Source organism: Pogona vitticeps, chromosome 1 (genome assembly GCF_051106095.1).
Source record: "Pogona vitticeps strain Pit_001003342236 chromosome 1, PviZW2.1, whole genome shotgun sequence".
NCBI classification, from domain to species: Eukaryota; Metazoa; Chordata; class Lepidosauria; order Squamata; family Agamidae; genus Pogona; species Pogona vitticeps.
This window is the reverse complement of record NC_135783.1, coordinates 226,277,661-226,304,355: the sequence shown is the minus strand read 5'-3', so window position 1 is coordinate 226,304,355 and position 26,695 is coordinate 226,277,661. Positions and strand designations below refer to the sequence as shown.

The window sequence follows — 26,695 nt, the reverse complement described above, 5'->3', positions numbered from 1 at the left end:
AATACATTTCCATCGTATCTCTGAGAGTAGAAAAGACAACAATGTAGATGTTTTTATTAGTGGGGCTGACAATAAGCAGGTGGGGAATCTTCAGCAGTCAAATTCATAGCAGCCCTTGATTCATTCATTTTAGCATCATTCAGATGAGACCTACTACTGTGCATCAGGAGTGGAAGGATACAGCTACACCTGCCTTGGGGCTGGGAAACAAGAGATACTGTCTCAGAAAGCCTAGCAGCCTTGCTGAGACCTGGCCACACAAGTGGCTCAACTGTGAAAGATGCTGGTTGCAATTAGCATCCTGCTGCTGCTTCTGCAGTAGCATCTGCTGCTCAAGGAGCAACGACTAGAAGTTGGGAAATTGCCTAAAGCACTGTGCAAGTGTACTAGAGTCAATTCATGGCATGATGACAGCTAAATAGGGGACATCCCCCCGAAACTGATGCATCCTTTTAGCCCAACTGACCCAAGCAAGTACTCATACACAATATGTAAGATGAGTAACCTCTCTACATACGGTACTTATATATTATAGTTGGGTTCCATGCTCTCTGACAACAGAAACTCTCCTTTCTGCTCACATACACACAGCAAAAACCCATGATATAAGCCACTGTATGAATCAGATCCTTATGTTTTACTTGCAAAAGAAAGATTTGCCTATCGCTGGCGAAAGTGTCAATTCAGCTGGGACATGGAGTACAAAACTCAGCACAGTGATCCTGTTCCCAATGTCCCCCTCCACTGTAAACTGTAATATGGGCTTGAAAAAAGCACATTGAAATGGTGAATTACTGATTGATAACCATTAAGTTCTGCTGTTCTTGTCAACAACACATTACATTTTAATACACTAATCTTCAATGTTATGGAAATCATATCAGTCCTCTGCAATGGAAACATCACAACAACATGCTGCATCTTAAAATTCTTCTTTTGACTGTTTAGTTTAGTTAGTTCAAAGTTACTTTGCGCCAATTGTAATTGCAATTGTAATTAGACATTGGGATGAATATAAAAATGAATCAGGATATTTGTTGAATATCCCTGGTTCATCAGATATGTGTTGCTTCATATTCATGAGGTCCAGAGACCCCTATGAATACAAAGCAATGAATATAAGCCCTTTATATTAATCCCTTTGTTCTCTATCAGCTTATGCCCCCCGCGGATCAGCTATTCCCTGGGGGCATAAGCAGAGAGGGATTTTTATTTTCGGCGGCTATGGGATGGCTTGGGTCCCGCTTTCCCTCCTCTTGCTATGTCGCAGGGCATAGGAAAAGGAGGGGGAAAGGGATCAAAGCAACCCTCCAGCCTGGCTGCCTTTGCAAAAAAATGACTTGATGAACCAATGAATTGATCTGTTGTTTGTCGGGTCCCTGGGGGGATTGTCGTGGATCGTCAAGTTTGACGACGCATGAACCAAGATGAAGCCCCATTTTAGTGCTTCATCCCCATCTCTATTTACAGTATATGCAATTTACTTAGGTGAGTTCTGGTGATTCGCTCACAGATCACATTGTGAGCAAGATTCACTTCAAACTGCAATTAAATCATGTTGAACTTGAAATGTTAGCCTGAAGCTTGCACAACTACAGCAATACACAAACAAATGCAACTGCTTCCTCATCAGATATGCGGCTGTCAGATGCATTTCCAAGTGGCTATGCTTAGTCCCGAACACCATGTCTCCTGGCTGAATTGATGTACCCATTTGACGCAGATGAATTAATAGCAGGGATGGATGATCTGAGCTAAGCCAAATTCCAAATCTAGAATTCCAAACTGAGCAGTCAGCAGTCCAGAGACCACCACTCCCAAAACACAAGCACAGACACACACACACACACAAACACACACACACAGAGACCACCAAAAGGGGGGGGGGAGCCACGGGGGGAAAAATCAATGACATAATCCACTGTTTTAAATCAACAGCAGATGCTTTCTCAGCTTATCTTGTATTTGTTTTAATTTATTCTAAATTATTTAGTGGTGAAATGTTTAAATAAAAAAGGCTATAAGCAATTCTTTACATAAGTTAAAATATGTTGGAATAAATACAAAACATCTGCATGTAAGGCAAGTAAGTGGCTGGGAGCTCTACCACTGGTTTCCTACAGCAAAGAGGACCTCTGTTGTCACAGGGGTTTGAGGGGAGTTAAAAGCAACACGGGCTTAGGGGGAGCAAGGACTGTCACTGGATTTATCGCTGTAAAGAAATTCCTTGCTTTGCTGAACTGGTTGGTTTACTGGTTGGTTTCCCAATAGGCCCTCCTTTGAGAAAAGCTTAGATAACACAGAGACTAAGATTACTGGGTAATTAAAGACATTATGGTTGGATCTTTATATGCAATTTAGTACATAGATGAGACAGAAGAGACAAAAAACATTGTGTGTGCGTGATGGGGATGCTGTTTAATCCCTTTAAATTTTCCTTAACTGCTTCTAAAAGGAGTGAATCCAAATATGAAGTTTTGGGCATGTTTGTTTCAGTCTGAGATCTTTGAAAACTTGGACCTGTTCGGTCCTCTCACTTGGTTTTCATTCCAAATGGTCGAAAGGAGGACCTCCCTGGAACTTAATGTCCATGTCTGCAAGCCTTGTTGTTACATTTGAACCAGGAAATATGCTTTAAAACAAACGATGTTGAATTGCTAAACAATTCAGCTACAAACAATTCTCTGCTATTTGCTAAATAAACCAGAGATTACGAATAATGTCTGGTTTGTATACAGCAACAAGCCACAAATTGTGGGAACTGAATCCTGGTTAATTGTTCTTCCTGGTCCTTCAGCAAAAAAGGGGATCACTCAGGTTCACAATCTACCACTAAATCCTAATCTAGGATTACTAGTCCATTTCATACAGACAAAGATCCCTTCGACTTAGTATAAGCAGGCTTAACCATCACAAAGCCACAGTACAAAAGGTAAATGCAAGATGTTTTGTTAAAAACACAGTCAGTATTAAGCCAGATGTTAATATCAATTTTAGCTTCTTCCTGAAAACACAAAATAATATATTTCACACACAAGTGAGAACAAACTAGCTAGACGATTTAAGAATCAGCATGATCAGTCATTCAAATACATAATTGTTTTCTTTATCAATTCTTATAACTACTGCTGAAATGTACCTAATCTCAGCCCCAAATTTCTACTTATGTATTTAACTGGGATGAATTGTCACAAGGTCATCAGCCATAAGTCAGTATTATGAATGATAATGTTTTCCATCTCCTGATTTCCAGAGAAGGAGTCTCTCCCTAAGCAGTATTAAAATCACATCCTTGATATTAAAAAAAGTAATGAACACCTGTGAATCCTGAAGAAACAGCTGAGAATGCCAGGACGGTAATGTGGAAAAAAGGAACTTCCCAACTTTTAAAATGGATGGAGCTCCAGAAAGGTCTAGGCACACAAACACATTAAGAACTGGATTACTTGGAAGTCACTAGGCTACACATGGGAACTGGTGGAACTAAAGTGAACCTAAGACAATGGGAGTTCCCACACCAACACATTCTTTTATGAGTCCAGAGAAGAACAGGCAATGTTACATCTATATCAGTGTAATCTGTGTCCCTCAACAATGTACCATGGAAGATCTGATGTTAGCTGCCCCCTATGCTCTATATATTGTCCATAACTGGGTAAAAAAGTATCTGATATATTTATTAACTGTACTGTGGTGCTTCAGATAGAGATACAGATTAATAAAACTGACTGTTTATATGTTTGGTGACATTTCTTAAAAAAAACACAAGGGTGTGTGGTGCTTAAATAGGATGAGGACAACTGAAAATGCAAAACTAATGATTACTGAAACTTACCATTGTTCCGTCACTCTTACTTCGTGCAACTTCCTGCTGTAACTGAGCCACAGACAGTTTCTCCCTGTGAGAAAGAGAGATAAAATAATCCACATAAACAGCAAGTTCATTTTTTACTAGCCAAAGAAATGCACCATTTATATATCACTGGGGTATTTTTGCCAGAGTTTGGTTTCTCTGTCATGTTTTGCACCATTTATTTTAAATATGTATGATATTTTGTATTACCTTTTTGAGAAACATGATGCACTGGTACAGGACTAATTATTTCTAAAACCTCAAAAAAAGATGCCTTGTGATCAGCTAAATGGAAAAGGGTGCTTAGTAAAATGGACTATAATTCTGTGCATTAATTTCAGTTTACTCTGTGGCAACTAACTTCTCATTCTAAATTACGAAAAAAGTTATGTAGACTGTGGGGTATGTTTTTTTAAAATCCAGCCTTTAATTTTCCGCATTCTTCAACCATATCTCTAACTCTTCTCTATATTGAAGGTATAAATACATTGGTCTCCATGTGGAAACTAGACAAAAAAATTGATGCTGATCACACGTAGGGACCTGATGGTGGTGTCAACACACATAGGACACATTAATTTCTATCATACTCCTGAACTTCTCCCATGTGTGTTCGTTTTCTGAACAATAAGGTGGCTCTAGGTCAACCTGACCCTCAAAGTCCAAAGACTAATAATGCAGTGACTGATCCAAGGAATCTGAATGTGGAATGTTTGCCACCTGCACCACCTCGACCATTCAGTATTTCTTCAGAACATTCAAGATCTCAGGAAGCATGAACAAAATACCATTTTGCACATCTTGATCCCTCCAACCAAAGAAGCGCTTCTTCATGCACCTTCCAAAATACTCTCCAAATTCTGAAATTAGCACTGCTTGTAGGAATTACCACCTTTTCACCAGGAATACCATCAATACACAGTATGATTCTCAAGACAGCTTTGTGAAGAATGTCACTGAAACTGTTGCCTGTGCTGAAAATAACCCCCGGCTGTTCTCTTCTCTGGTCAACAAGCCCCACTGAGAAAGGATGGACCAAGGACAAGGAAGAAGATTGTGCCACGAATGCTCTTTCGTGAATCAATTTATGGAGAGGGGGTGGTGGAGGGGGGTGGTGTGTGTGTGTGTGTGTGTGTGTGTGTGTGTGAGAGAGAGAGAGAGAGAGAGAGAGAGGAATAGAAAAGCCTCCTGTACAGATATTTATGAGGATCTGCAGGATACCTTGTGATTGATTGTCATTGTGTTCTGAAAATTATAACTTCAGACAGCAGACTAGCCTCCTTTTCATAACAGGAATGAACCAAGTTAATAAATTTTCTTCTTACATCTTTATTGCCTACTTTTTCTATGCCCACGGGGTGACTGGATCTTCTGTTTAAAACAAGAAAGATTCCCAACCTGCTTTCCAAACAGAAGGCTTATCATTTCAGTCTTTCTGATGAGACAAAATTAAGCAGACAATACTTGTCCCCACTGTTAATATGTGAACTCATAATTTTTCGACTCTTATGTCATGCTTAATTCAGTTTCTTTTACACATATTCATCTTTCATTGGCCTGAACATTACACAGAAGTCAATTATGTAAGCATAACTATGTAATGCGTTGACAGTGCATGTTAACAACTATTTCGTTGTGTTTCCTAATTCTTTTATTGTTTTATTGTAGACTGTTTTGTAATATATCCATCTTAAACTGTTTTGGTAAATAGTTTAATATTTCCGTATTAAAAAGGAAAACATTCACATATAGAACTTGGAACTTTGTAGAACTTTAGAAAGAAGACTTTTGAATGAACAAACTGAAAGTTCTGTATTTTACTTCTAAATTAGGCTTTATTTTATTTTTATTTATTTATTAAATTTATACTCCGCCCATCTAGACACAACTCTACTTTTCTGTTTTGCTAACACATATATAGAGAGAAATTACATATATTCTTTATTTGAATACATGTTGTGTTCTTGCTGTTAAATGAACATACACACACACACACACACACACACACACACACAAACACACACACACAATTTTGAAAATATCAAGCTTTGCTCAAACATGATTATGATTATGTGCTCTCAAGTCAATTCTGAGTTCTGGTTATTATTATTATTATTATTATTATTATTTTTAAGGATTTTCTAAGAAGAGAGTATTGAGTAGTGGTTTAATGTTCCCTTCTTCTGGGGGGGTATCCTGAGACTCTGCAGTTTGCCCAAGGCCACACAGGTTGACTCTGCTGGGATGTTCAGTGGGGAACTGAACTCCCAGCCTCTGGCTTTGTAGCCAGCATAATCATTGAGCTATCCAGCCAGCTTTGCACAAGCAAAAACTCTTTTCAAACTTTTTAAAAAATTAATGTTGGTTATTGAAAAAGTATAATATCTTCTTTGACACAGGAGGAATTTCTAAAAGTTCTACTTAGAAATCTAAACCATTCATGTGTTCAGGTAATACATCATTTTAAACAATAATTTTTAAAAACTTCACAGAATCATGCTGGGAGAATTATCAAAATGGATATACTACATGTAGAAAATTCCATTCCACTGCTAGAGAAATGTTCTCTACTGCTGAACAAAAAAAGGAGGGGGGTGACTTCAAGGAAATGTAAAAGTGTCAAATGCAAACACAGACTTTTTTTTATTTAAACGTAACAAGAAAACTATAATAGGAATCAAGGCAAATCTTATGTGACTCAAAGACAAAGGACTTACATTTTCATTCCTTTTATTTACCTGTCAGGATCATGGTTCTGCTTCCGAGAATCATTTTGGCTCACAAAGTAGCTCACATTAATAGATTATACCATTTGCAAAATCATTAACAATTATATCTATTAGGTATCTTTTATCTTCGTAATGTTGGCAGATTGCTAAAGTAGTCTAAATATAAAGGGGTTGTTTTTCATTCTGTCTTCTATCGACTGTTCTCATTATAAACTTTAACTCATCTAATTAGCAAGCAAAACTGAGGCTGCCTAGAACATACTGAAACTACAAGGTTCAGGAAATAAGTGATGTCTAATAGTACTAAGCTTTGCTCCAGCTTAAGCCCTTTAAATAGGAATAGTAGAGTGCACTTGGTCACCTAACAGACAAAGGGGAATTCAGAAGAATAAATGGAACACAATAAAACAATTAAATGAGGGAATTCAGAGGTAACAATGGGCATTGATCTAACAGCTCCAACCCGCAATATCCTCAAAGTGCAACACAAGGCTCTACTCAAAACATAAATTACTTGGAGTAAAGCTATGTTCCCCAGGGCCTCATCACAGGATTTCATTCCATGTAGTTCAAACCATTCTAATGAAATGGCAGCATGGCAGTGGAGGATGATCTATAAGAGACTGTGGGGCACTGGCCCACTACATCTCACATCACCCACTTCTGGCCATTTGCTCCCCTGAGTGGAAGGTCAAGATCCTGCCTGTGCTCCTTCTGGCTGAATGCCAGACCTCATACTCTGTGTGAGTGGGTGGGTGCAGATGGGAAGGAGAGAAGGAAAATGAGAGTAGAAAGGCAAGTAACTGAGACAACTGGCCAGTTTTGAAGCCACCACAGAAGAAATCAGAAGCATGAAGGGACATTTTTCATTTTGGAGCAAAGTGTGTTTTTCTGATTCCCCGAATGAGCTGTGAAGTGAACAAATGGGGTACACATAAGGAAAAGGGGGATAACTCTCTTTCTGTGTCTGCACGCATGTGTATAAATGCCATCATTTTTCTTCATTTCTTCCTCTCACTCCTGGCTCCTATCACTGATTGTTCTGCTTTCCACTCTACCAACCACAACAGATACCAACTGCCACTACCACAAGGCAGACACAATGGCAGACACAAACACAATGACTATATCCTTTAGAGCAGTGGTCCCCAACCTTGGGCCTCCAGATGTTCTTGGACTTCAACTCCCAGAAATCCTGGCCAGCAGAGGTGGTGGTGAAGGCTTCTGGGAGTTGCAGTCCAAGAACACCTGGAGGCCCAAGGCTGGGGACCACTGCTTTAGAGGTCTTGCAGCATCACCATGTACTACACACACACTTTAAAGGGGCTGACATTTTCCTCATTCCATCGGCTCTAAATTAGCTGAGTATGTGTCAACAGATGTGAAAAGCACAGTGAAATGAACTGAAGGGCAGTGTCAAGTGTGGTTTTTGGTTTGTTAGCATTTGCAGCCAAGGCAGATGGGGCAAACCTTCAGTTAAAAAAACAGCAATTCACAAACAAACCATGGTTAAATCTCATAACTGTTTGGAGTCTGGAGGCAACATCCAGTTGCAGTTAATAAAAGAAACAAATGTTTCCTCTGTTGCAGCCAGAGAAGACAGAAAGGAAAGGAAAGGTGGGGTGTAGAGTATATGAGGCCAAGGCTGACTATGGACCATTCCCATCACGATAAAGCAATACCGTAGGTGTGGATTTCAACTCATTAAAAATCATGGCTTGTCATGAGTTGAAAACCAGCGCAAGATTCTCTTAAATAATCATGTGCCGCCAAGTCAGTCTTATGGCAACCCCCTTCAGGGCTTTCCAGATAGAGAATACTCAAAAGTTGTTTAAAACCTCTAAATCCAATAAATAGATCCATGCTTTTATACGGTAGTAATTTTAACCTCAAGAAAATTAAGCTACATACAGAAATAGAAGACATAATTGGCTTCAACATTATATTAGTTTCCCCTCACTGCAAGAATTTTCTTAGAAACTGCTGACCACAACTGTCCTCATTCAGTTTATAAGAGTCTACCCCAAGGAAATGCGGCCACAGTTAATTAATTTACCACAAGTTAAAGTGGAATTGTGGTTAGAACAAACTCACCACAACTTTCTCCTATGTGTGATTAGCTGTGATTTAATATGATATAGAGAGGAACTTCAGCAACCATTACTACAATTTTAAGCTAAAATACAAGATGCCAGAAGAATACGTTGCCTGCATGATGATACCTGCTGCTATTGTGCAACAGGAAAGCATGCCCAGTGCTCTTGGAGATCATTAGGGCTTCGGTATCTGTAAGATGGAGCAACTCACAGCTTGCTGGTCAAAGCAAAACACAAGACAACCAGAAGCTGAACTAGCATTAATTGTTGTTTATAAAAAAGAATCATTTAAGTATGTCCTCCTACCACCCTCTGGAATCTGAAGGCACTGGAAACCTCCAGAGATGTAAGAGTTTGTTTTGCTAGGTAGTCAAATATCATTTCACATCATCAGCCAAGAATATAGAATTTGTATCAGATAAGACAGGCTGAGGACCCAAGTCCCTATTGTTTGTCAGCAGACATGCAGCATAATAACTGCAAACAAAGCCTTCAACTTGGAGCTACTTTCTAGTCTGCATGACAGTCTTGGACTGCACACCATATTCTCTCTCCTATTTTGTAAAGCTAAGAACAGCTTTCAAAACAGTGTTTAAACTATCAAAATAACAATGGAAATGTCTAATCAGTGAAGACACTCAATATGTGATACCATCTATCCCTCCAAAAAAAACAGCCAAAGCTTGCCTCCAGGCTTTATAATGGATATTCACGACAACAATAGCAATTAGCTATTGTTGTCCTGGTTTGTTTATTTATTTTAATTATTTAAAATATTTTTATCCTGCCTTTCTCTATAAAAAGGACCCAAAGTGATTTAACACAAGCAGAAGCTTTAAGGCTTGCTTCATTTGTTATTTGGATGGCCTGACTGATATGAAAAGCTGCTTCCAGAGGGGAATCAACTCTGTTCTGCAGTGTGTCTCCACAGCAGGAAGCTTTTCTTTCTAGGGAACCTCTGGTACTGGAGCAGGAACTTTCCATCTACTGGAGACAATCTGTGTGGAATAGTACTTAAATCAAGCCTTTAAATAATTGGGTAACTTGTGGTAAGCCACTTCTGGCATTGCCAAAGTGACTAGACATGGATTATAATCTGTGAATGGTGGGCGTTGTTCTACTCTACTCATTTCTGCCTCAAGTATTCATTTTACCAAAAAGGAACTGAGGGGAAGCCCAAACCCAGAGGAAGGACCACATTTAAACTTCCAAAACCAAAAATACATCTGTCTCCCTTACCACCACCACCACCACCTGGAATTTGAAGAAACTGGAAATTACCTGAGACATACAGGTCCATGTGCCTGTTTTGTTTGATAGTTAGATGTCATTCCATATCATCAGCCACAAATATAGTTTATACCTTGATACCTGGCAGAGCATCTTCTCCCACCTAGTTCTACCCTAATCACCAACAAAGGCAGCAAGGACAGCTGAAGGGCCTAACACCAAGAGAGGCCCGGAAAGAAAGAACAAGAAACCGGGCCTTCTCGGCAGTGGCCCCTCAGCTTTGGAACAGCCTCCCGACAGAAATTCGTCTGGCACCCTTAAAAACCACTTGAAAACATGGTATTTTAGGCAGGCTTTCCCTCCAGTCAATTAAACTGTCTTTACTTTTTCTTTAATCTTTCCATCTTGGCAAGCCTTTTATATAATTGTTAAAATTTTTGATATTTTAATGCTTTTAATGCTTTAAGATTTTATCTGTAATGTTTTTATGTATGTAAGCCGCCCCGAGTAGACCTGGTCTAGAGGGGCGGGGTATAAACCTAATTAAAGTAAAGTAAATAACTAGGAAGAATAAGGCGAGGAATTTGAGAATAACATGAACACACTTTATAAATGCTAGGACTTTATTTTCTTGTACGCCATAATAGATGTACCCAGGCTTCTACTCACAGAGGATTGATTCTTCTTCTTCTATGCAGGCTAACATACTGCCACTATAGTAGCTTTGTGGGAGCTCCACCTACATTGGAAAAACTTTTCAGTGATTAAAAAAAAACCTAGTTTAAGAGGTAAAGCCATCCTGTGGCATAATATAGTTCAAAGTGGCTTCTATTGAAATAGATGAGTTCTTTGGTACAAAACTAGACCGGGGGGGGGGTCTACAAGTTCTTGAAAAATGGCTATTCTACCCTTCCCCCTCATCCCCAGATGACTTTTTTACTGTAAACTGGACCCCCTACAGTGACATTTTAGATAATTATTTTAAAGGAAACAAAATGCAGTGCCTGATTTTTATGGGCAGAATGAGCTCCAAGAATCTTTACAAAATGTCTTATTTATTTATTTATTTATTTATTTATTTATTTATTTATTTATTTATTTATTTATTTATTCATTCATTCATTCATTCATTCATTCATGCATTCATTCACTCACTCACTCACTCATACTACCCCATTACTGCATAGCACTATTATGGGCATTTAACAACATAATGAGAAAACATCTAAAATAGAATTAACATTTAAAATCAACTCCTACATCAAAAGGAACCTCCTGGTGCAGTGATTAAATTACAGGACTGCAGCCAAATCTCTGCTCACGATCCAGGTTTAATCCCAGTTAGCCAGTTCACTCAGCCTTCCAGGATCACTCAGCCTTCTGTCCTTCTGAGGCCAGTAAATTGAGTACCCAGGTTCCGGGAGGGGGGCAATGTGTAGCCTGCATAATTAAATTGTAAACTGCCCAGAGAGTGCTTTAAATGCTACGGGGCCATATATAAGCAGCACACTTCGCCTTCTGCTTTATGGATGTTCTCCTCCTGCATCAGTAGACCTGCCAGCTTGCCTTGGGGGAAGAGGTGGAAATGTTTCAATCAGTATCAGTGCACTGGATCCAGGAACTCCATACCAAGATCATTTTACTCTTAAGGTTTTTTTCAATTGTGTGAATTTTAATGTTGTGAGCCACTTTGGGTCCCTTGTTGGGAGAAATGTGGCATATAAATAAAACTAATAATAAGATTAAGAATAATAAGTGCTGATGAGAGAACCAGTGGTGGGAACAAAAAAGAAGCAAGAAGTGATAAGCAGAGAGAATGCAGATATGTCACGTCTTCATGATGGGTTCACGTCACACCCTATTCATTTTCTCAGACTGTCACTCTTCAAGGACAACAAACTGTTAATAACATCATTAGGCTTGGGAAAGGTTACAGTGCAATCTTCTGTATTTCTACTCAGAAATAAACTCCATGAGTTCAATTACTCCTAGAAAAGTGCATTTGGGTGAACCAGCATACCGCTATAAATCAATGTAACAAACTTCACTTCTTGAATAGATCACAGCTTCAGGATTCTCTTGGAATCAGGAATTTACTACTACCTACTTTTTAGAACAATGGCCTGTATATCATTCATACCATTTATTAAATGCCTTATTGATACCTGTACGTACTTTTAGAAAAGAGGTGACTGGCCTCTGCAAAACAAGGTAGTAGGGCAGAGGTCAGGGAACTTTTTTTACATTTTACCCCTCCAAAATTTATATACGTCAACATTACCCCCCCCCCGCGCGCGCGCTCTTGCCATCCGTGGCCACCCCCCGCCTCTGCACTTGCCCATGACCTGTTGTTGCCGCCCAGGCAGCTAGTCTGGAGATGCCATGCCACCGGAAAAGCACGTCCTTGGTGAGGGAAGGCGGGCACTGCAAGGCCAGCAGGTCCACTGGCCATGAGCTCAGATGACGTGGGGTGGGAAGGGGGCCTCCTCACTAGCACACCAGGCGGGCATAGGCAGGAAGGAGAGCCCCGGGCAGGGCTCCACCAGGCAGATTCCAGCTGGCCCAGTACGTCATCCTCGCCCCCCCCCACTTTGGAGGCAAGGAGGGCAGGCGGGTGCCCTGTGCAGTGCCTCACCGGGGCTCGCTCTCCCTGCAACAGAATGCCCACCTACACACAGCATCGTCGGAAATAAAATGCCTGGGGGTAAAATGCCTGCTGTGACCGAGCTCATTACCCCCAGGATTTTCATTTTTACCCCATTTGGGGTAATTTACCCCTGTTCCCTGACCACTGTAGTAGGGGAACAGTCATAATTTGTAATGGTTGAGTTTTTAACAGTTCTTAATTATACAACAGCCAATGGAGAAGTATCAACCAGCAGTACAGAGTGTGGTGCTTTCAAATTGCAGATGTACTTTTTAACAGGGTGATTAAGTACACTAACAAGCTGTATGAATTCAGAGTTGGTACAGTATATATATCTCATATGTAATAACATTTTACAGCAATGTAACACTTTCATTTACATTTAATATAAACATGTATATTAAATATGTATTTTAGTCCAAAAACTCCAAAAATCCCATCCCTAAAGGGCCCAAGCATTATGGGGTTGGGGGGTAGGGGAGCAGTTATTAACAACATGCAAAATGCCTTCTACACATTTATATCACAATCCCTCATTCCATGCACATAATCTCATGGGCAACTAAAAATAATAATTCTGAAATTACTGGTGTCCCTTTATTCTAAAGAAGAACCTTGGGATGGGGATGGGTCAGGAGGCCTAGAAGTTTAGAATGTAGCTTAAAATAGCTATAACACTGCTCCCAACTTGTTCCAACAAATCTCACAAAATCAAAACAAACACAGAGAAGCAATGCAACAGGCATCATCTCAGGCATCATCTATTGCTTATCTTAATTTTTTTTCTTCCTCAAAGTAATGGGAACTGCACCCTTGACTGGCACTATGTTCATTTCCAAGTAATCCCTCCCCTTGTGAGATCCCCTGGCTCCCAAAGGACTAGGGTAGTCATCCAGAACTGTGTGAGACATAATACCGAGGACTATAAAGAAAGGGAGAACTAGCCTCCCCCCCCCCCATCTCCTGGTCCCTGAATTTTCTGAACAAAACCTTTACTTTGGGATTCTTCTTACCAGTGTGACCAAACACTGGATCTAAGCTTGTGTTTCAGCAAAGAATTAAAACTCCCTATCCCTCTATAACCTTAAATTACAGTTCCATTTGCAGATCGTTGGATTAGGGTCATAAACAGCAACAATTACATATAATCAACACATTTTCAGAAATCATTTCTGATCACTTTAAGAAAGAAGACAGAAGGCTCATTTTCCTTGGCATTGCAAACTGGATTTTTGTTTTCATTTTGGAAAACACATAATGTATGCCTGCCTATGTTTTGCAGTAAACCTATGAGAAGTGCAGGGATTTTTTTAAATCCTGCTTTTTCACCAACAACACAAGAAGTGTCATGATGAATTACTTGGCTGTGTTTTAGGGTGTCTGGTTTCCTTTTATGATCTGTCTCAGTGTTATGGCAGGAATGTTCTATTTCAATCTGTGGTGACATGCTTAACACATATCTGTAATCGGGGTCATTGTCTGTGCAAAGGTATACCCTCTTACTAAACAGGTCCTTATTCATAATTCCAGTCTGCCTGGCTCTGACCCCAATTCTGCTATCACAGCCTTACCTTCATTCCACCACACCTTGATCCTGCTGTTTCGTGCTTAATCTGATTGTCATGCATCTCCAGTGAAAAGCTACTCCTAGGCTCTCTCTCTGGCATACCATCATGAAGATACATTACTAAAACGGTGAGAAAACCATAACTAACTCTAAACATAGGGCTCAAGACTCCCATTACCAGTTCTGATGGCATGTTTGATATGTATGACACCTGAGATATCTTACATGATGCTTATGATGGCATGATAGAAAGGAAGTGTGGTATTACCATGAATTATCACAAGCTCCTCACCACTTTGGTCAGATACGACATAAAGGAAGGGAGGCAGGAACAGCAAACCCCCCCCACACACACACACACACACCGACAGAATTTGTAAGTTCAAGAAGTAGAGAAGTGAAAGCAGAGAGAAGAGTGAGACTAGTATGGAAGGGATATGTGTAAGATGTGGTAGGAACAGCAAGGGAAAGAAGTTAGCATATGACAGAAAGCAGTGTAATAACTATCAGCAGCTGTTTTCCCTTACTATTCATACATCATGCTGCAGATAAGGGAAAGATTGCCATACCTACATAGCAATAAAGCCACGTTTTACGAGACATTTTCTGTATGAATGTTACTGTTGTACTTGGTTCTGATCTCTTGACATGAATGCTGATGAATCCAACTCTGCCTCTCGCTACTAAACTAGTGACACATGTTCTAATCTGATGATGTGCTGTTCTGTTGCAAAATCAGGCTGGCAGTAAAGGAGGGCAGCCTTCTGTCAGATTTTTTAAAATGTCACAACAGTTGGGTATAATAAGGAACGCTGACCACAAATTCCATTTGAAAATGGTTTTTCTAATACAATTCTTATTTTAAAAATTCACAAGTTACAGCACATGAGATAAAAAGCCACACCTACTGGGAAACAAAAAAGAGATAACATTGTAACCAGAGAAGGAAAGATACATTGAATGTGAAATAAACATTCTTATTTATAATTAATGAAGTTTATTATTACAGTACGAAAATGCTTATACTATCCAGATAAATCATAGTTAGAGTAAAATGGAAGGGGAAACGTTAGGTGACACAAAAGAGATACATTAAGGTCCATCGGGCCTTCTCCCCTTAGAAGGGCAAAAGTCTACTGGATCCTCGCCACTAGCAGCTAGACTCAACATAAGCCTTCAGGTTTCTCCAAATAAATAAATAAATAAATAAATTTCAAAATGCAGCCTCTCAGCACACAAGCTCAGGTGAGTGTTCTGCCAAAAAGAAATGGATAGATCCATCTGTGCCACTTTTGCATCACCTGAGTCGTAAGCCCATGCTATTTCTGCATTTTTCTCTCACATTTTTTCCTTGAAGCATAAAGATCCACATTTGACTATGCATTTTAAATATACTTGCTCCCAGACTATGCACTTCTAAATGTGCACGTCTCAAAATATATTATGTCTATGAATATGCATTCTAAATACACTTTGATACATTCCGTTTGAGCCACAGATTGCAACAAAAAATTTGGAGGAGTCAAACTACATATTCCGATTACACATCAGTCTGGGACCTGTTGATCAGGCTGGTTTGTATACGAATTTACAAAGAACAAATTGTTCAAGCATACGTACTGCCAGGGTGCACTTGCCTCTGCTTCACAGTGTTTTGCCTAGTTTCATAGAACAAAAGATACTTAGAATGTATCTTTTGTTGGAAACAGAAGATTCTTGTTACTGTATTGGCCACTGTGTCTTACATGGGATTAACTGCACATCTTTAGAGCCAAATTGGGGCTCATATACTCACCTCGCCATTTTAGCAAAGTGAACATCTTACATTGTTACCTTGCACTACTGAAGGCACTGAACCGATCTAAAATAGGATATAAAAGCTACCTAGAAACTGACATATTAATGTGTAAGCCCATCTACATATATTGTGCATAGCCCTATTTCCTTGTTAGATTCAGACTTTGTGTGCCTGTAATTTAATCTGCACAATGAAACCCGGACAGGGGAAAAAAGCAATTTTAAAAAGCTTCAACCTTGCAGCAGGAACCTTTGGAATTCTCTTGATTTATCTATCGGGTGATTGATTTATCCATTCTAATGTTGCTTTTAAATTAGTATTTGCATTCAGCGCTATATTTTATGTGCCAATAGACTGCAATCCAAAAGGCATATGGAGGGAATTTGCACAATTAGGCAAGCTGCCAAGTGCTTAGAGTTGTGCTTTATTATCATCATTACCATGGGACCCCTTGGCTTTAGAAAGGGCTCGAATATAAGGACTAATAGAAGTCATTTTAAAATACCAGGCTAGCACAAGAATGTTCAAATTCCAACAAGTCTGAGAGCTGACTTTGTAGTCTTGGGAAGTATAAAAACGAAAGGAACAACATCTATTTCCAGTCAGGTTCTAAGCCTGATTTCGAGTGCTGAGGCTTACCCCAAAGGCCCTGCATGTTTCCCAACCAAATTCAAAGTGTCGGTGCCTACTTTCAATGCCTGCCACCATGTTTTCTACCTACTTATTAAGGATGCCAAGAGGGAGCTTTCTCTCAGTCGTCCCATCTACAACAATGTGCCTAGTGGCTGCCAAGGAATAAGTCTTCTCAGCAGTGGCCCTCCCAAGAGAAGTCTATGGGAGTACTCCTTTAAATTAAACTTTTTGAGTCTGTTTCAGCTGATTTACTTGTTGCTACTGCTTATTTTTATATTTGGAAAACATGAAAATGTTATACATTTCTGAGTTCGTAAAATCATGTGATTTTGTTTCTGTATTTCTAAAGCCACTCAAAACCATTAGCAGCTAAGCAGTAAGAACATTTTAAATAAATAACTAAGTTCTAAATGTATGGAGACTCCATGCTATGCCTTTTGCCGTGTTGGGCCCAACGATTACTCTACTAACAGTTTGGACTCTTATTCCTTATTAAGAAAAAGAGAATGGACTCTCTGACCTTCTTTTGGAAAAAGAGTATTATCTATATCCATATAGCCTCCCCATATTCTCTACATTTTATATTATGTATCACTGGAAAAAGCACTTTCTGGATTATTACCTTTCCTTTTCTAGCTTTCACAAATAGAGATTCATAGCACTAGATGTAGATTGGCATTTCATAGCTCAACTATTTTAAAAAACAAAATACATTCACTTAATGTATATATTTTTTTAAAAAAGAATGTATTTCATATCACTTTTGTGATATAATACCATATTTGTATTTTATTGTCAATAGTGTGTGCCCCCTACACAAACTTACTGTTGCAGGCCATAGGGATGAATATGTACCGTCCTGACTTCCCTCTTCTGTCAATTTACAAACCCATGTTTCAAGAAGAAATTTGTACAAAAGCCATTTTTAGAGCACAGCTGCTTTTCATACTCCAGGTTACACTCCAGAGCAGCCATTCTCAGTGGCAGACCATGTGGCCCCTGAGAGCCCTGGCACATTTGAAGGGGACCACAGACTAGACAGATCTCTCCATACAGAACCTTATAAAGTCCATTATGTGACTTACACCATCCTGATTTGGCCTATATTTCTTTCAAATTATGTTTATGACCGTGGCCAAAAAAAAGGGTTGAAGATGGCTATTCTGGAGGCAGGTCCCAACAATGTCTTTAGTGGGTCACACAAGGAGAGGAACCGTTCACCTTCCCTCAGGTATAGACAGAGGAGCCTTTTACCTTTTCTCAGGCACACTATTTCTCTTCTGCGAGTCATGTCAGAGATGGGCATATTGGCTCCATCCTTCTCTGAACGCCAGGCTTAAATTCCCTTCAAAATCATACTGACTGCATATACACAATTAATATTCAAAATAAAATATCAAAGCTATACCATCTATGTTTTTTGAACTTCAGCTCCCTGAATTCCCTGGGCAGCTCCAACTCTCAGACCCACACTCACAAACACCTATGTATGTGGAGAAGGGCCTAGTTCTGAGGCTGTATGTCTTAGCTCCAGCCTTGCTTCCTGTTGTGAATGTACAAAAAACGAAGTCACTGTCATGGTTTAGTGAGTAGTGATTCTCTGGAAAGCCATCTCTGTAGAGTGTAAAGGACAGTTAACACTATAATTTTGAGGAAGCACCACAGCATTTTAATAATAATAATAATAATAATAATAATAATAATAATAATAATAATAATAATAATAATAATAATAATAATAATAATAATAATAATAATAATAATAATAATAATAATAATAATTTATTGTCATTGTAAGTATATACACATACAACGAAATTCATTTTGTTTGTTTGTGTGTGTGTGTGTTTTTTTTTACACTAACTACAGGAAGCATCTACAGTACAAGGCCCAGTACAGTAAGGAAGCCTCCAAGGGAAACTCTGGTTCCTGGTGAGTAAAATGTAGGCATCTATAGATGTGACTGTAGAATGGAACTCCCGGAGGGGGGATTCTTGGAGATTTTTGGAGTTGGAAACCAAAAAAACATGAATGAGACATTTCTATAAAATACAAGAGAATGAGGTAAGTGTGACATGTGATTAAGCCCACAGTATTCTTTAGGCTCTTGTATGGATAGCTGATTTGGTTGTTGTGAAAGCACAGCAGATCATTGCCACTGTGTTTTTACATCTAGCAAGAGGGGAGATCATTGGTCTCCAATACCAAATTTAGACTGGCCTTGGAGAATATGCATTTTCCTGCTGATATAGCAAAGGCACGTTAACAGGCCAGCCTTGGCAGATACTACGTTGATTACTTAACAAAGGATCCAGCAGACCTAGACTGAGCTTTATGGAACTGTCAGTTTAGCTAATCATCACTTTGACTAGGAAGCCTCTAAGTTCAGAATAAGGGATGAGAAGACTAGTCACTCATTCCTTCATCCTCAGCAACTTAGGTTGTTTCAACATGACAAGACACTTCAATAAGGGATATTGAAACCTTGTGAGATTTCTCACCTCCAGGCAAGAGTGAGCAAAGCAGCAATCTTCCCATCTTCCTTTCTTCTCTTGCAAAAAAAAAGAGATACAAACAACCCACCTAGTGCTTCTCAAATACTGCAGCTCTCATCATAGTTTGGGGCAAACGTGCAATTCATGCAACTCCACAAATTGTGCGACTTTGTGAAAAAAAGTTTTGTGCAGAAGTTTGTTCTCACCACTTCTATTGAGTATTCTATAGAAAGCACCAGGTTGTTGCAACTCATCCTATCATGAAAGAATGAGGCAAGTAAGGATTTACAGCCTTAGATTAGAAAAGACATCAGAAAACTGATATATACCAACAAGCCATAGAGCTCAGGATCAAAGGTTTCTAAAATTCTTTAGCCAGTGTTGGTTTAGAAGACTTTCTTAATAGCAAGAGCCCAGCCCCTTTAAAGCACAGACTTTGGATTTGCCTACAGGAGCTCTTTTGGGGTAGGCTGGCGCAGGCTAAATAAGATCGCTTGGGATTGGGCAGAAGTCTAGTGTGCCGTTTGGTGCAATTTTCACATCCAAATGGCATATCTGACCTGAAGCAATTTTATTTGGTTTTATTTTATTTGCTATTTCATGAAGTGGCTTAAGAAGAGATCTACTTCAGAATATTTGCAAATTAATCACTTCCTTCTCTCAATATTTTAAGAATTTGAGTGTACGGGCTGCTGGGATAATTAAGGGAGAGCAAGAAAAAAGTGCCTCCCAGGTTATTTTGCACCAGTTTTGTGTGTGAATAACACGCTAAGAGGCTGAGAGATGCTTTTCATTTTATATTTTTCTTATAAGAACTCAGATGTTCTTTCATGCAATTTAAATAGCATTTTTACAGTTTTCAAATTTATAATGTTTTTGTTTTTAAATGGAATGTTATAGAGATGTATTCTTTGCCATATATTTCTGTCTTTCAGGCTGTAGCTTAAAACCTACTGATATTTGACTGTATTTTATTCCTGTTATTTTGGATTCAGGAAAACTGTAACTTAAGTATATGCTTATATCTTAAGTTCAATTTTCATATATTTATTTATTTAACTTATATGCTGCCCACAGTACCATATTTTTAAGTGTCTACACTTTTTCCTAACAACTGTATGGCTGTCTTCAAATACATTTTGCACTTCCTATTTTGAAAACATAGAACCTATGGAGAAATAAAAGTCTTATAGAATGAACAAGCTTTGAAGTTGCCTGAAATTGTTGCATCAAAGAAAATACTCATACTTAAATACCTTGATGAATTTTTAAATACTTGTCGATTATTGATTTCATTCTGGAATTAACCCTTTACTGGAATAATGTCATCTGTGACAAACCACAGGCTTCTTTCTGGTCTTTGCCTAAGAGGGCTATAAATCTCTGTAGGACTCCTGGGGGATTAAGGCATCCTCATCAGGATCTGACACCTCTGCTCATCTGTGGAGCAGCAGAGGAAGTAAAAAATATTTTAGGCTCTCTTAGGGTACAGATGTGCTGCATCACTTTAAAAAAAATAGGAAACTTCCTCCCAGAAGCAGGAGAAGACAGGAGAGGACAATGACAGTTTTTCCTTTTCTTTGATTTGTCTTAAAGGTCTGGTCAAAAGCCTGACCACAATATCCTGAAGTGGCTTCCTTCTTAAATCACAATATTGTAAATTGACAGTGGAAGGAACCTTGACAGCCAAAGGCTCATTTTGGTTAAGTTTTCAGCTATTGCATGACAGGGACCCGGAAAGTTGTGAGTTGGAACATTCTGGGGATAGTATGGTTCACTTATGTCATGCAGTCACTGGAAAAAGGAGTGAAGCAGCGGAAAAAACAGCAGGCTAATGCCCATACGACCACACTCTAAGTTGCTGTGAACAGAGTTACTAAAGTTACTAATGCTATCTAGTCATTCAGAGGATGTCAAAACAAAACTTTTCTCATCAGCTCCTGCTGTGTCATTTACATGAAACTGCATTCTGGAGTGTGTTTTTTCCTCATTCATTTCCATATTTGCAAGACAACTGCTTATCAAAAATGAAAACCAATTAATAATGTATTACTTCTCTCATAGCCAGTTCCAAAAATTGTATATAAATATACATGTTTACAAGCTCAGCAACAGACAAGGCTGCCAACAGCTGTTATTGTTACAAGGGCACCTGTAGGCATTTGTCTTGTTTAGTAATGAGATTGCTTTTCACAGTCTTTCTTGCTTTGAATGAAACCTTCAGACCAGTTATACTTTGCATGTGTTTGCTTTTAAATTACAGTGACTTGTTCTCCACAGCAGATTCTTCTTTAATGCTCATCCTGGTATTAATATAATCTGCCTTTCTTCTAAAGCCTTAAAGCCCTTCATTTTTATTTCTTACCATCAAATTACTTTCCCCTTTAGCCTCTGAAGATAAAAATACAGGCATCAAATAAAAAGAAATATAAACATTACAACACACACACACACACTCAGATACAAAGATGTAGTATAGCTTTGGCTTTACTTGTCAGCATCTTGTGAAGATTTGGAGGGGGAGGATGTAACCAATAATTCCCAAAGAATTAATTCCCAAAAATGAGTTAACAGAATGATATATGGTGCATTTATTCAGAGCACAATTCAGATCTGAACACAATTTCAACTGTTCTGCTTTAATGAGGAAGGGGGAATGCTCTACAACAGAGATTGCCAACCACGGGTCCCCAGATGTACTTGAACTACAACTTCCAGAAATTCTGGCTAGCACAGCTAGCTGTGAAGGCTTCTGGGAGTTCCAGTCCAAGAACATATTTGGACCCAACCACTGGTTTATACAGTGTATTGCAATCTTGCCCTCTCCCTATGATTGGTTCTGCAGGAAGATTCAGGACTGACTGGTGACATGTATATTCAGGATAATATGGCCTTTTGGGGAAAGAATATAAATCTCAGTGCTACCGCTCCTGCTTCACCCACAAGTCCCTGGTTCAATGGTCAAGATCTTCAGTTAAAACAAGAAGCAAATGGCTCAAAAAAGCCTTGGAGACCAGTCTAAGTCAGCAATACAGGACTGGATGGACAAACTGCCCTAGCAGTTCTTATTGTCACACTTTGAAATAAAACAGGAAATATATGTGGAATTCATATATCATGTTTATGGCCTTGGCAGGTCTTTGGTCTTCATGCTTTTGCCTGGCCGTGAAAGTATCCATCACTCTTAACTCACCTGATACCAATAAACACCTGCAGAAAGGAAGACTCCAGTGATGAACTCTAGTGATGAAAACTGAAAATTCAAGAACCTAATAAACCACTTTGTGCTTTGAAATAAAATATGTCTATTACCTCGTACAAGCAAATAATTAATTGACTGAACTATACATTGAACGATGGTGATATCATGGAGTGGGGGGGAACTGTGTGGAAGTGTGTAAAGGGGTTATTTCAGCTCCACCTTTGATATTAAGAAGAATGTCGTAACATATTCTCTGCATATAACTGATCCTTTATATAAGCTTTTCTAGTCACTAAGTAATTTGGAGTACAGGCAGAGATAGGAAAAAATTTTTTACAGCAAAGATGTTTATCTCAAGATGTATATCAAGATGGTCCATAATGTCACTGTGGCGTTCACCCTGTGGCCCCTGTTTGTTTCACCAAACACAGAGCTCATGAAGGTATCCCAACACACCCTTTAACACGCTGCCACCAGTTGATCTCTTTATCAGCCTAGATTTCCTATGAAATACAAGGTCCATTCAGTACTGAACTTTTAAATAGAAACAGGTTTATTGTTTACAAGTTGTTTCAGGAATAATTCTTAAGCACATTCTTAAAGTTACACAAAGCTTCTGTATTTTATTTTAACCTTCTCTATCTAAATTAATACAGGTCACACTCTGACTAATCACTACTTAAACACTCTCTCTGCCTCAAACTCCAAAATCTCTCTTCTCTAGCTCTCTCCGACTGAACTAGACTCTGAGGACCAGGTGAACTGTACTTAAGTTTACTGCTCAGGGGAATATAGACGATCTTACTAGTAATTTCCTTTTGCTGTGGATATATGAAGAAGTTAAGCTAGTCATCATATCCGTTTCAAATACCACAGGTATGAAGTTTTCTCTTCTGACTAAAACTCCACTGGCTCAGGTAATCTGAAAGTTCTAATCCCAAAAAGAAGTGTTTCCATTTCTGTTCTATTTTTAAAAACAGCTTCACTCCTTCACCTTTGAAATAGGTTTTAAATGTTGGAATGTCTTTATGTGAGGTGAGGCATGAAAAGTGGGTATTTGATGCATTTCAAAAATGCTCCAGCAATATTTTTTACTATTTCATTGATTTTATCTTTTCAGGAAAATTCATCCTTTTCATGAAGAAGGGCCTACTGATCCATGACTACATCTAGCCTTCCAGTATATGCTGATGAAAGCAATAGCATTCTAAGGAAGTATTCAAGAAACAGTGTAGCCGTGAAGTAGATAGAACCTTAGAGGTTGCTGGTGTTCCTACCGCAACTGCAAATCTACTTAGCATTTAAGAGACATCCAAGGCATATGTGTCATGGAGTATCAGGGAAAAATTTTCACAGTGTGAGAAAGCGTGCAACCTCAGATTGTCTCTATCTCATTTAGTAGTATTCTGTAAAACTGCCTCATCTTTCATGTTAGGGGAATGAATATATTCCAGGGCTCTTAGAAGTTACAGTTCTGAGAGACATGATACGACAGACTCCTCACATGTACATGCATTGGCCCTAGAAATACCATTTTCCTCTTTAAGACCTCACAGAGCAGTGGTGAACACTAGTAGGTGCACCTGCAGATGCTCATTTGTGGGTCAGCTTGGATATCAAGAAAAATAACTTTTATTTATTTATGTTCTTATTAAGCAATGTTTCACAAAACTCTATGGAACCTCAGGCTTAAAACTACAGTAGAAAACAAACCTGTGTACAACATATTAACTCATGGATGCATCTGTTTAAATGCCCACTCACTGGTCTACACACTGAGCATGTCTGTTGTCTCCCAATTGAAAAAGCCTCAATGGAAAGAAGCCATTCACCAACATATGAATATTATGCAAAATTAAATAATCTTAGTAGAATATTATGCAAAGCAAACATTAGTTGGTTCACTGTTTTTCTACCAAAAAGTTTCAGCCTTGATCTTATTTAAATAGTAGGCATTTATCTAAGACAGTATAGTGTAATAGTTACAGTGCTGGACCAAGGAGACATACATTCAACTTCTGCATCATAGGAATTCATACTTGGTGTCCTTGCATAAGTCTCAGTTAGACCTATGTTACAGGATAAAATTGATTGATTGACTGATTGATTGACTGATTGATTGACTGATTGATTGATTGATTGGTTGGTTGGTTGGTTGGTTGGTTGGTTGGTTGGTTGGTTGGTTGGTTGACTGATTGATTGATTTCTATACCACCCATCTGGCAGCCAAGGCCACTCTATCCTAAGGTCTGCAGGAAAAGTGCAGGGGAATACAAGGGTAAACTGTAAAAACCATTATGCCGTTTCTCTCAGACCTATACACTGAATATTTATTTATTTATTTATTTATTTATTTATTTATTTATTTATTTATTTAATTATTTAATTATTTAATTTAATTTATACCCCGCCTATCTGGCCTGCTGGACCACTCTAGGCGGCTTCCAAATATAAAATCAAATAATAAAACATAGAGAAATACATAATAATCAAATAAGAACAGCAGTAAAAATAAAAAGGAAAAGTAAGAAAAAATCAAGAGTTGGCTGGAGGGAAGGCATGAATAAACAGCCATGTTTTTAATTGGGTTTTAAAGGTGCCCAGCGTGGGGGCCGCGCGAATTGCCGGAGGGAGATTGTTCCAGAGGTGAGGAGCCACCACCAAGAAGGCCCGGTTTCGTGTCTTCTCCTTCCGGGCCTCTCTCGGCATCAGGCTCCTCAGCCTCACCTCCTGACTCGCGCGGGTAATCCGGGTAGACCATGGTGGGAGGAGGTGTTCCGCCAAATACCGAGGTCCTAAACCGTTTAGGGCCTTATAAGTAAGCATTAAAACTTTGAAGTTGACACGGAAACAGATGGGCAGCCAATCCAGTGAGGCCAGCGTTGGAGAGATGTGTTGATATTTTCTCACTCCTGTAAGGAGCCTGGCCGCCGCATTCTGCACCACCTGAAGTTTCCGTGTCAGCCTCAAAGGCAGCCCCACGTAGAGCGCGTTACAGTGATCTAATCTTGAGATTACAAGCGCATGCACCAAGGTAGTGAGCGCCCCCATGTCGAGATAGGGTCGCAGCCGGGCAATCCACCAAAGATGGAAAAATGAGGTGCGGACTACCGACGCCACCTGAGTTTCCATGGTGAGTGTCGGGTCCAAATATATGCTGAGGCTGCGGACCCCACTCTTTGCGGCCAAGGTGGTCCCCCCAAATGTGAGAGAGTCACCCAAGCCACCTACCACGGGGGCACCCACCCTCAGAACTTCCGTCTTATCCGGGTTCAGCCTCAGCCCGTTCTCCTGCATCCATTGCAGTACGGCCCCCAGGCAACGCTGAAGGGAAAGGACAGCATCACCTGCAGTTGGTGAAAAGGAGATGTAGAGCTGGGTGTCATCGGCATATTGATGACACGAAGCCCCACATCCCCTAATGACCCCGCCCAGCGGCCTCATATAGATGTTAAACAGCATTGGGGAGATAATCGACCCCTGTGGAACCCCATAATTGAGACTCCACAGGGCCGAGACGCTCTCCCCAAGCTGAACTCTCTGGGGGCGGTCCTCCAAGAAGGAATGGAGCCAGGCAAGTGCCGAGCCACCAATTCCCAACTCAGAGAGCCTCCCCAGAAGGATACCGTGGTCGACGGTATCAAAGGCCACCGAGATGTCGAGGAGGACCAGCAGGGAGATTTTGCCCCTGTCGGCCTCCCCCAACAGGTCATCGTACAGGGCGACCAATGCCGTCTCAGTACCGTAGCACAGCCTGAAGCCCGACTGAAATGGATTCAGGGCATCTGTTTCGTTCAGGTGAGCCTGGAGCTGATCGGCCAGCACCCTCTTGACCACTTTGCTCATGAAAGAAACATTGGCGACAGGCCTATAATTGCCAATTTCGTCCCCCGCCAAACTAGGTTTCTTTCTTATGGGCCTAATGAGTGTCTCCTTGAGGGCGGATGGAAATCTACCCTCAAGGAAAGACTCATTTATTATTACTGTGGCCCATTCTGTTGTTATCGGCCTGGCTGCTTTGATTAGCCAGGCCGGGCAAGGGTCCAAGGAGGAGGTGGTGGCTCGGCAGCGGTCAAGCACCCTGGAGACAGAATCAGGCGTTACAGGCTGAAAAGAATCGAAAGTCACCGGGTAAGACGGAGCGCTGGACATCTCTGCTCGACTCACTGTTTATAAATTATAATTAGAAAATAAACCAGCTTAATTTTCTTTCCCACATCCAATTCTCTCTCTCTCATTCACTCTATCTATGTGAATGCCAATCAAACATGCCATCTCTCATATTTTACTTCCACTTCTTCTCAATAAAAATCCTTTCTAAATCCCAATCTCTATTAGCTGCCAGCTTGTTTTACTGCCATGAGCTATACTGCAAGAAGGAACAGGATTCATAGCAAAGCTTGGACAGTCCATTTTCTGAACTACAACATCTGAAATCCCTCAGC

The 26,695-nt window shown here is 39.7% G+C and overlaps 1 protein-coding gene across 23 annotated transcripts in view; it reads right to left on the bottom strand.

The window, feature by feature from the left end:
• Positions 1 to 26,695, bottom strand: part of NCKAP5 (NCK associated protein 5) — a 762,731-nt gene that overhangs the window by 437,153 nt on the left and 298,883 nt on the right. For all 23 annotated transcript variants that reach the window (XR_013537157.1, XM_072984241.2, XM_072984248.2 and 20 more), the window contains one exon: positions 3,836 to 3,899. Coding sequence is in view for 22 of the 23 variants with exons in the window: in XM_072984241.2 (XP_072840342.2) it covers positions 3,836 to 3,899 (64 nt within the window). In the remaining variant the exon portion in view is untranslated. The remainder of the gene's footprint in view (positions 1 to 3,835; positions 3,900 to 26,695) is intronic.